This window comes from Piliocolobus tephrosceles, chromosome 7 (assembly GCF_002776525.5).
Source record: "Piliocolobus tephrosceles isolate RC106 chromosome 7, ASM277652v3, whole genome shotgun sequence".
Classification (NCBI taxonomy): Eukaryota; Metazoa; Chordata; class Mammalia; order Primates; family Cercopithecidae; genus Piliocolobus; species Piliocolobus tephrosceles.
This window is the reverse complement of record NC_045440.1, coordinates 30,896,503-30,908,332: the sequence shown is the minus strand read 5'-3', so window position 1 is coordinate 30,908,332 and position 11,830 is coordinate 30,896,503. Positions and strand designations below refer to the sequence as shown.

The 11,830-nt window shown below is 39.0% G+C and overlaps 1 protein-coding gene across 20 annotated transcripts in view; it reads right to left on the bottom strand.

Annotated features, from left to right (window-relative positions):
* The window catches only part of NRG1 (neuregulin 1), a 1,136,418-nt gene that overhangs the window by 118,588 nt on the left and 1,006,000 nt on the right, over nt 1–11,830 (bottom strand). For 2 of the 20 annotated variants that reach the window (XM_031935853.1, XM_023214591.3), the window contains exon 1: nt 4,531–5,825. The exons of 16 other annotated variants lie outside the window; for them this stretch is intronic. In XM_031935853.1, coding sequence (XP_031791713.1) covers nt 4,531–5,197 — 667 coding nt within the window. In that variant the 5' untranslated portion in view covers nt 5,198–5,825. Of the gene's footprint in view, nt 1–4,530; nt 5,826–11,830 lie in introns of those variants that run through there. 2 more of the 20 variants (XM_023214592.2, XM_031935848.1) reach the window with 1 other exon arrangement.

Here is an 11,830-nt window from a genome sequence, read left to right as displayed (position 1 = left end):
AAAAAAAAAAAAAAAAAAAAAAAAAAAAAAAGAAAAGAAAAAGAAAAAAAGACCAAAAGATCAAGAAGAAGGTTAAAATTTGATTTAATTATGCTGTTAAGAAACTGGTATATTGGTCACTCGCTAGAGATTTTTTTTGTATGTTTATAATATATGAAAGTATCATTCAGCATTAAATGCAATAAATAAGGTTAAAGTTTAAATAAAGACAGTTGAAATTATTTTGATATGATGCAATGAAATATTGACCCATAAAGCCAAAATGGCATAATTACAAAACTAAAAATGAGTCAATATGTAATTGGGAAGGTAGGAAGGAAAGGGGAGAAGACGACTGAGTTGGGTATCACAAAGGAATAGAGAGGAGAAAACAAAATGGGCTATGAAGAAAAGAAGTGAGCCATAGAGCAATCTCCTATATATGAGGGAAGAACTGGCCCTAGGCAACCCATGCTGTTTTCAGAAGCAAGCTGAACACTGTATTGATGATCAAATAAAAAGGGAAAAGACTACCATGACTGAAAATTCAATAAGAGCAAAACAGGAAGGCGAGAAGAAAATTTAATTTTAGTGATATGCACTAAACACACACCTAAACAGTGTTCCCACTTTAAGTACTTCCCTAATTCTCAGTCTGATGCTACGTTAGTTTCTAGCTCCAACTCTCTACAATAAGGATACGATGAGAGAAGAAAACAGTAGAGAGACAGAGAGAGAGAGAGAGAGAGTGTATGTGTGTGTGTGTGTGTTTAAATTCTCAGAGACAGAGACAATCTAATACTTTGGATTTTGCCACAGTTTTCAGAGTTTAGTATATTTTAATAAAAGAATTTCACTAGGCATTTCTGAGCCTAGGTTTCTTCATCGGTAAATTTATCAAATTATTCAGTTCCAATAGAAGATCTTTCAGTCTCTTCCAGTTTTTAATATTTTAGGCTGTAATCGGCTACGATTAAAGTGGGGAGAAGTTATTTGAAATCACTGTTCTGAAATACCTACAAATGTAGTTGCCAAGAACTAGAAGAAGGATGCATTAGAATTTAAATGAATGGCACTTTTAAATAGAAGGAAAGAAATCCTATGGTATATCCAATTCATCATGTTGATCTTTTGCAGATGGTTACTGATTCTTATTGTCATGCAGTAACAATGGTTTGTCATACAATCCCATGACAAGACTTAGGACAAAGCAAAACAAAGTTGGCCCAAGATGAAAATACCAACACATTCTCGCATCCAAGAATCTGTTGTCAAGCAGGGAGGATCTCACATCCAGAAAACATTTTCTTTCAAGATGGTACCACTGTTTCCTGGCTACAATTTAATTAATCAGCTCTTTTTATAATAATCTAAGTTTGCAATCTCCCAACAGTCAGGATAGGAAAAATTTTAAAGCCCAGGCAAAGAAAACAAATGAATAGTGCAACTATTACATGACCCACTGAGAAGTAAAAACTTAATTAGTATCATGACAATATAATCATTGTGGTAGTGGGAAACCATTAACCATACTTAGAAATACTTTAGAATAAAGAATATATAATTATATACTTTCATTCCAATTCTGCATTGGACTTAAGACCTACTTGAATGCATAGATTAATATCATGAAAATATGAAATATTACTTTATGAAGGAAATACCCATTTTAGAAAATCCAACATAGCCACTATATCTTAAGGCAATTTAAAATGTCATATTTTGCCTTATATTATAACAAAGACAAAGAATGTTGTAATTTGACAAGAGTCAGTGAGGGAGTAATTCTAGTATTTATAAAATAAAACTTTAATACTAGTAGGTAGATTGGTTTGGGGAGCAACGCTGTAGACACAATTACTGGGATTGTCTCTCTTCTACTCTCTCAGGCTCCAGGATAAAGAAGAATCAATTAGCCCTCAACAGTCTATGACCTTGAAGGCTACAGCTCTGTGCATAATGTGCTGAATATGCTGAGACAGGAAAAAAAAAAAAAAATGGAAAAGGGAGAATAAAGTCCTAAAACCACTGAAGAGCATGTTTCACATATGATAATGTCATTTTCAAATATAAGCCATGACAGCTTAGTTTATGTCAAAAACATGCACGGTAAAAGGAACGTCCCAGTTCTTTCTGCGACTAAACAATACTTTCTTAGTTGAAAAATACAGTCCCTTTGTAAGCTTTTTTTTTTTTCCCTTTCCATTAATTAATGGTTACAACCTTTTTAAACAACAACAAAAACAACCACTTACAAGTCTCTAGAAACAAAGCTGCCTGGACCAATCCCTTTCAAACACTACTCCCCCCCCAATAAACCCCCCCCCGCCCCCCCCGCCCCACAAAAAGTAGGCTCACAATTTTTAGAATACAAGACTTGATTTTTTTTTTTTTAAGGGACTAGTCCAAAAAATTAACAGAGTCTCCCTACAGGTTTTAAAGTGTTAGCCAACTAACTGTCCACCCCTAACTTTTCAGGAGAAAACTACTTCCCAGACTGCTTCTCTAGGCTTATCTCCCATGCACTTCAAAACGTTGCAGCTGTGCATCTGGTCAAACTGGCCACAATGATGCTTTTAGGCAGCAGTAAATCTTTCCCATTTATTGCAGATGCCACAATATCAATGCCCTGACTTGGAAAAAGAAAAAAAAAAACTGATAAGGAATATGTAATCTACTAAAACACTTAGTAGAAAAATTTACTTCACAAAATAATTTATCAAAACTTTACAACATACTTTCTGACATGGTCTTAGATCAGGAAAATGTGCTAGATGTTTCTTTGTTTTCCTGATTTTCTCAGATGACAAAATTATAGAATTTAGTTGAAGTGTTTTTCAAAGGGCATTTTTTTCTTTCTCTGGACAATGAAACCTGTTCAAGCAGATTTCAATTAAAGACTTAAGTTTAAAATGACCAAGTAACCTTGTTCTCCTGGTGAATTTTGCTTCTCTTTGCAGGATCTGTACTTGCTTTTTATAGCATGTCATTTCATCTGGGTATTATTTCCCGGTCACTTTGCCAGGTGGGAAGAGGCCGCAAAGGCGGTGATGTCTGTCAGACCTTTAATGATGCTTCAGGGATTTGATAAAGATACAAAGCAGTGTCTGCATGAAGGAGGTTTTCCCTAATTGCACCTAGAAAACAAGACTTTTTTTTTCCCCTTTAAATCTTTGCCATTGAATCTGGTGTGTGTGAAATGATCAGGAGTTACAAGCACAAATCAAGTTTTTCTGTGTTTCTATAGCATGCTGCACTACTTCACACTGAACGTGATGTCTGGAAAAGGTACTCTTTATTCTTCATTACCGTCCAGAGGAAAAACAAAAGAGGCATTTCGTCAGAGAAATTGTCAACTCTCTTTTAACCCTAAGGGCTTTCATGTAAGTTATTAAGAACCAAATTTTCTGATCTTGTACTTTCCTACTAAGTAAATATTCCTCATGGTAAAAAGTGATAGGAGATCGAGACAACAAAAATAAACTAGAAACATTTTTAAAAGGCTGTAGAAAACTCCTCCCTTCTATATTGATGTTTAGAATAGTCATGCTTTCATTCCTGTCAACTTTCCACTCTAAAGCTATTGCAGTTACCCAATGCAAATACAAACAGGAATGTATTGTTTTTAAGAGCGTGGGCTCTCTTCACATCACAGGTTATTAAACTGGGCTGCTGCAATCTGCCGGACTGAGATGACACATGCCTTAAAAAGAAAAAAAAAAAAAAAAAAAAAAGATGTACCTCACTAATGGATCTTGTACTTTTTAATGACTGCCAAGGAAGCTATTTAAACATTTGATTATAGAAGACAAAACTAATTTGGGCAAATCCTTCATGCAGAATCCTACTGTGTCCTGACAAAATAAAGCTGCTGTTACTAAGTGCTCACTAACTGAAAGTACAGTCTGGGCAGGACAGTAGTCATCTCAAGCTAGTGAGAGGCGAGCACCGTAAATGTCTTAAGACTTGCTGCAATCTCAGAAAGAACCAATTAAGATACAAAAGTAGGGAGAGGTGGTTAGAGAACAGGAAGAAGGGAGAGAAAGACAACAAGCAGCTTGGGGTCGCTGAGAGGTAGAGGGTAACAGAAAGGTGACAGGAAATCTATGATGGGGAAGAGAAAGACACAAAATAATACTGGTATATGAAAGTCACATTTCTACAAAACATGAAAAGATGGCCTGATGTTTCAATTTTAAAATGTGTTAGAAATCAATTGAATTTAACTTAAATTCAAGCATGACTTGCAGATGCTGAAGTTTTGCATTCCCGGTACCAGACTGAACAATGTGGCTAGAGAGAGCTGCTGTTACAACACTAGTTCAGACCCGGAGTTTGCAAGATCATTTTACTCAGCCCTTCAATGCCAGCCCAAGTGTCTCAAACACATGCTTTGCTTAAACAAAACCAGGCAACTAAAATGCAAGAAGAAAGGGAAACATCCTTTGGGGACCTCAAACCCACCCCTTTCCTTTATTCTTCTTCATCATCATCATCATCATCATCATCATCATCATCATCATATCTCTCTCTCTCTCTCTCTCTACTTACAAAGTTTAGGAGCAGTTTGGAGATTAGTTTCTGTTGTTTGTGGCTGAGTTGCTGACTTGGGCGTTCTCACCTCAGGGTTCCGGGTGGGTGAAGGGAAGGATGGTGCAGTGGACGGCAAGAAAGAAAAGGCAAAAATACGATTCTTCGGTGTCGGTGCCGCTGATGGTTCAAAGGAGACAACAGCCTTGTCACCTTGCACTGTAACTTGAACCTTGCTTTCAGACTGAGCCCTAGAGACAGGTGAAGTATATGCCTCAGACGACACCCACACAGCTGAGGCAGCAGTTGGGTCCAGAGAAATAATAGGGTCCTGGCCTAACCCCCCAGGGTCAAGGTGAGTAGGAGAGTCATACTCAAAGATCTTGTCCACAAATACCCACTTGAGGCCGGCAATGCAGAGGCAGAGGCTGACCAGGCAAGCCAGGATGGGGACAATGCAGATTTTCTCTGAGTTGAGGCAACCTCTCAGGCGCTCAGCTTCTAGGCACACACAGCAGGGCACGGCCAGGCCCACGAGTCCAGGGGTTCTCCCATCTTCAGTCTGGGGCTCTGGCATGTCTTCTGCTGCCGGAAGCCCATCAAGAGATGGGTCTGCACTCAGCTGAGTGGAGGGGCTAGAGGACCTCTCGGCGGCGACCTCAGACATGTCTGGGGAATAAATCTCCATCGGCTCACCTCCAGAAGAAGGCCTGGCCGCTCTCACGGTCCATTACCACGCAGAGGCCCCCCCAACCAAATGATACAGCATCTTACAGGGGGAAATCGATAAATCGTCCAAGTCCAAGGCCATTATCAAAATCAAGAAGAGTTCAGGAAGATGCAAGGGGGGAAGAAAAGCTCCTAGCAACTACAAAATCAGAGTATATCGTTATAATTCTTTAAGCTGCTGTTTCTGGGCCACTTTTCTAGTTCTTTTAAACGCTACTCCAAACCATCCCGGGCTCGTCAAGAGGACAGGGACCAAAATAGATCGACGGAGCTGCCGGCTGGTTAATTAAGTAAACCAGTAGCCCAAACTGAAAGGCATGTTTCTCACCTCGAGCATCTGAAGCTGGTGTCTGCTCAGATGAAGAAAACAACTGTCATGCAGGAGAAGTAAAAGCAGAAGGAGGACCAGCGGCGGTGGCGGCGGCGGCAGCAGCGGCGGCGGCAGGAGAGGCAGTAGTGACAATAGCAACAGCATCCTGTTGTGTTAACGCGAAGACGGCTGAAAGGGGCTGAATCATTACAGAGCAGCAGGTGCCTGCCCTCGGAGCATCACTGCAAACAGGATCAGAGGGCTCCGGAGGCAAGAGCGCAGCCAGGAGGGGCGGTCACTCCCTTCCCCGCCCTGCCTCCACCCCACCCCCGACTACTCCTCTTTGTCCTTCTTGAGTGCTCATTCACTTTCTTCCTCTGCGGCTCTTCTCTGCTTCAGTCTCTTTCTTTCCCTTCTTCATCCAAGCCTGTCCTATCTCTCTCCTCTCTCTCTTTCCTCCCCCTCTCCCAACCCCCACTCCCCACTCTCTATCCACACTCTAGAGCTGCAGGCTGGTCTGAGTAAAATCAGTATCCCCAGCTACACAGGACTGCCAGTGACTTCCTATTTTATCCAATTAGAAGGAATAAAGGCCATCAAATCAAAAAGAGGCAGGCAGGCATCAGTTAAGCCTAGTCCCCATGGCCCCCACCCGTTTTCCTCCTTTTTCTTTCTTTCTCTACAAAAGCTGTCCCAGTCTTCTTCTACCCCCACCTTGCCGGCTTTCAGTCTCTTTCCTTCACCCACTGTTGGGTCAGAAAAAGCCAGCGATCGATGCTAGCAATCTAACAAAGCTGGGATGGGGGGGGGGGGGGCGGTGTAGGTGGGACCTTATGGGTTGGACCTGAGGCTTGGCGAAGTCTGCTATCTGATTCCTCCCTAGAGAGGTAAGCTTTTCAACAGCAATTTCTTCCTGCCTGCTGCTGAGAGATAGCATTCCTTCCCTGGCCCTCTAATAAGTTTTGTTCACTAAGAGGACTGTTATTACCTGATTTTCAACCAACAGTTTGAACGTTTTTTTCCTAACCATGGACAGCTCTGCCTTTAGCCCTTTTGCAATGACTCTGTAAGACTTTGTCATGCCCAGAGAGAAATGCGGAGTACAGGCTGGAGGGAGTGCTAGGGGAGGGGTTGGCAGCCCATATATCCACTGCTGTGGTCCCCTTTGAATTTCCATTTCTTCTATCTCACCCAAAGAAGACTAGACTAATGTCAAGCTAATAGGAAGCACCAGTAAGTAACAGAGTTATGATGCGAGCAAAGCTACCACTTCATTTTTAGATTAGCCTTTCATGGTGACTCCACACTGCAGAGGTTTGAATTCCCTGGCACTGTAATACATACCACATGTCCTCAGCTATCACCGCACTGCAAGTACTAAGAAGAGTTTTCGATGAGAGCATGCCTTTTGGGTTAGGTTTCAGGAGCTTTACCTTCCAGATAGTTTCAATGCTGATTTTTTTTTTCTTTTAAAACAACAGTCATTAAAACACTAGAAGAAAGCACTGTTCATAATAGAGACCACAGGTTTCTCCAAGCACTCTGCTCCATGTCACTTCACACAATACGCATCTGAACCTGTAATCCACACTTACTGTGACTGGACATCTAAATGGTTTCCAAGGAACCATTCTGTTCACCTATGTCAACAGGAGTCTTTAAAACTCTCTCTAAATCTATACTATGTAGCCATTATATGAGTCCCTGAAGCAGTGAAATTTAGAACTCAAGTCCTGAGAAAATCTGCTTTAAGCACATTGTATTTTGTAGGGCACCATCTCCACTGCTTTGAGGTACATTTCAGCTTTAAATGACAGGAGATAAGAATATTATCACTTCTTCCTTCAAGATGAAATTAGTCCATAATTATAAATGATTTAAAGGGTCTTAACATCTTAAACTGTGTTTGCAGTACTATAATGACAACAAAAGCCTGTGCCAATTTGCATAATTGTAACCATGACTATGACAACTTTATGAGCAACATGAGTTATACTTAAGTTCATCTCTCTATAATCTGCATTTATATACCAGTAAATGGTGTTTAAAAATAATTCTTATGCTTATTTTCTAGGTTTATTTGACTTTAAAGCAGTGAGAGCTCTCTTACAAAGATTCTAGCAACGGACATACAATTTCACAGTGTAGAAAATGTCTACTGAAGCACTTAAAGCATTCACATTGAAAGATAGTAAGATCTCAATGATCAATATTCATGTAAATATTCAGCAACAATATCAGCAGGTGTTTATGCTAAACTACAGTAATTTATAATTTCTTCAAAAAGCACCCAGTTGAAATATATGGCACTGAATTCCTCAATTTTGACCTAAACCAAAAATATTATACTCAATACACTAGCATTTCATCCAAGGCCAAGGTCAGCTAAATTCCAAAGACCAAAATGGGGTTCAGGTGGTCCCAAGTCAGGCAGATAGGAGAAAATACCAAGCATGATAACCCATAGTTTAGAAAAGTGGTCTTTAACTTACACCAATAGCAATTATTCACCTTACCTCAACCATTAAGAACAAACATATTCAGCAAGGAAAAAAAAACAAAAGTTACTGGGCATTGCTCTAACTGTTACACTGAAAATACCCAACACTTATAGAGAAAACCAACATTTTATACAAAGACTAGGACAACACATCAGAGACAGAATCCTATGGACTGCCACAAGTACTCTTTCCCTTGGACTACATAAACCAGCTTTGGGATGTGTCTGTTTTGCCCCCAGAAAGGCATTCCAGGAACCCTGTGGCACCTTGGTGCTAAGATTAGTCTGCAGACAGCCAGCTTCCTATAAAATTGTTTTTTTCCACCGAATTGGAAAATGAATGTAAATGGGGAAATGGAGAAGGATGGGAGGTGAAGAATAAAAGGAATTCTCCATTAGTTCTATCCTTGGGACTAGGACCCAGAAGTTGTCTTTCTCCCTTCATCAAATCCTCTATAGCAATAAAAGAGTGAGAAAGGAAAGTGTGAATGGGGTTAGAGGTCAGAATTTCCGTTGGATAAAACATGTATGTTTTTAGGAAAAACTGCAAGGATATATCATTTTAACCCTTTAAGCTCCACCCCAGTAAAGCCCAGGAATACCCCATTTCCATGTCCTCTTAGAAAAATAAACTAGACAATTTTTTACTACCTTTTTAAACCTTTTATCACCATCTCCCTCACAATAACAAAAGCTACCTTTATTGAGTTCCACCCAGGTGACAAGCACTCTGCTAGGTTCATAATACACATTATTTCTGATCTTCACTAATCCCATACAGTCCATACTTATCTTAAAATTTTTAAAAAAATATTTCATCGGCCCAGGCAGTTTAGGTAATTTTGCCATGGACATATAGCTATGTGGCCAAGATTTGAATACGTTCTGATTCATTCTATTTCTGCTAAAAAATACTGATTTTGTTTTTTTCTCAAAAGGGTGTATTTGATTATATTATTGATTACATATCTCTTCAAGAAGAGACTATGAAAACCAGAATAGATAGCAATGAAATAGGAATTATTACCTTAATATAATTTGTAAACAAAACTTAAAAGGATCTAGTTTTCAAAGTAAGACTTCTAAAATTTTGCCTAATAATTTTTAGAAATTATAAGAATTAAGCACGAGCTGTTTAAATACTATCTATTTATCATTTAAATCAAATGAGCTCTTCCATGGTCTCATTCCAGAACTTCCTTTGGGAAGCGATTTCAGGTATGTATTGCTGTGAAACAAACCGCCCGGAAATAGCTTACAGCAACCGCCATTTTATTCTGCAGGTTTACTGGGTTCAGCTGAGTGGTTTCTCTGCTCCATTTGACGTCAGCTGGTGCTGCAGGCAAGGTGCAACTAGGTGAAAACATTCAAAATGGCTCCCACACATGATGACTGGCAGCTGCTGCTAGATGCCAGCTGGCACTGTGAAATGGTGCAGCAACCTGTGGCCTCTCCTTGTGGCTTGAGCTTCCCACAGTATAGTGGCCAGGTTGTGAGAGAAAGCACCCCAAGAGGAGGAAAACACAAGCTGCCAGTACTCTTAAAAGACTGTGCCTGAAAGCAGAACAAACTATTTCCCCTGCATCCTATTGGTTAAGAAGTCACCGTGCCAGCCCAGACTCAAGGACAGAGGAAATACATTTTGAGGGAGAAAGTGGCAAAGAATTTGCAGCCACAATTAATCTGCTACAGAGGATAAGAAAGTAAATGCTAGTACACCAACCTGGATCAAGAAGAGAGACGGTAATATAGAATGGGATTTGGCAGAATAAAGTAAAATATACTTGTATTTCTGATCCACTTTCATAATATTTCAGCTTCCTTCTAAGTTGGCTTCAAGAAAAAAAATCCTGTAATATCATCAAATAAAAAAATACTAGAATTTCTCTGCTACTTCAATTCAAGTTAGTCTATGAATTCAAGCTAGTCATTCTGCTTTACTTTTATTTACTTTATCATCAGAAGAATGTACGGTAGCTCCAACAGATGAAAGAGAATGATAAATGTCATTTTGCTTTTGACCTTATTACTCACTTATTTTCTCTTTGACTTTTTTCCTGTATCTTGGCGATATAACCCTAAAATATTATCTCTGAAATCTAAAAATACTATCACTGAAAAAGTTTATCCTTGCTCCTAAATTTTACGGCTGGCAAAAGCGTAGAATTTACTTCATGGTATCTAACATAAAATAAAAATGACGGCTGCAGTTGTTTCATTTGGGGAGATCCCTACATACAAATGGCAATTATTTATTTATTTGCTGAGGAATTATGAAATCATAATTTTCACAAGAAAGCGCCAGGCCCTAAAGTTAACTTTAAAACCCTGCAGCTTCTTTGGAGGATAAAGTACACCAATGGATCTGTCAGCTTCCTCCACCTATCCAAAAAACATGCCCTCAGCTAGGTCTCAGCTCCTTGACAGAGCCCTTCCGATTTTTCCAAATCATAGACCCAGTATTTCTTAACTGAAACATTTATTGGGGCACATTCACAGTCATGTGTCATCATTTAATTACATCATGTATACAGGGCTGAAGAATGCAATTTCTTTGACGGCAAAGATTATCAGTATTTGATTGTCTCATCGAGCTGGGCTATCCATTCAATACATACATTTGGTGTGGTTTTACTTTTAATTGGGATTGCATTACACAGATTATGGGGTCTCTAATAGATCAGCAGTCTTTATTCATACCCTCTATACTCCCCTCCATATTTTCAAGTCTTTTAATGGCCTATTCAGACACTTCCTTATCAAATTTTCTCTGATTGTTCCAAAATATGCCTTGAATTAATTTAGCCCGGTCTAGCAAAACTCAACTACCACAGATCCTATCAGTGGAGGGAAAGTTTGGAATATGCTAATATTTAACTATTTTTTCTTGTCATTCCTCTCTCCCCAGCTAAACAGAAAATTTCTCTGAGAGCAAACCAAATCCATATGCTGTTTGATGTTCTTCTACATTATTTATGATGCAAAATGGGTGAGATGAATGGAACTTATTTTACCTTACTGGGCATGTCTTTTCTGCCCACTTTAAAGGTGAGTCAAGACTGATTATTCTTACCCAGTGAAAATGTTCTCAGAGCAGACAATTTGACTTAATTTTAAGCATTACTTTGTGAGATGCTGTATCAAGTGCTTGATATTGACTGTGCTCTGTGTTCTCATTCTGTAACACGATGAGCAATTTACTCTGGTACATTTTGTTCTTTATGAGTTTAGATCCTTTGTAACTGAAGATACAGTAAATGATCTCAAAGATGAAGATGTGAGAATTTCATATGGAAAGATATTTTAATTGCATACGATAGTTATAGTGAGTTTGCTTTACTTTGGGAGAATCTATTAATTTCTCACTCCCCGTAAGTAAAATTATTAGTTTTCTACAAACATAGTTTATTGGTCATTTTACAAGTTGCCCTTCTTTTAAAATTCCACTGGAGAAGTTTTGGAACTAGATGGAAGGGGTGGTTGCATAACACTGCAATAAATGCAACTGAGTTGTGACTCTCAAGTGGTTGATTTTGCTGTGTGAATTTCAACTCAAGGAAAAATGAGACTGTTAAGTGTAGGTTGCCCTTTCTTCTAGAAAGTATCAATAGGCAATGTGGCATTGAATCTCAGGCAATTATTAACTATGAACTCTGAACTTATATTAATTTACGTGTGTGTGTGTGTATGTGTGTGTATATATATATATATATATATATATATATATATATATATAGAGAGAGAGAGAGAGAGAGAGAGAGAGAGAGAGAGAGAGAGAGAGA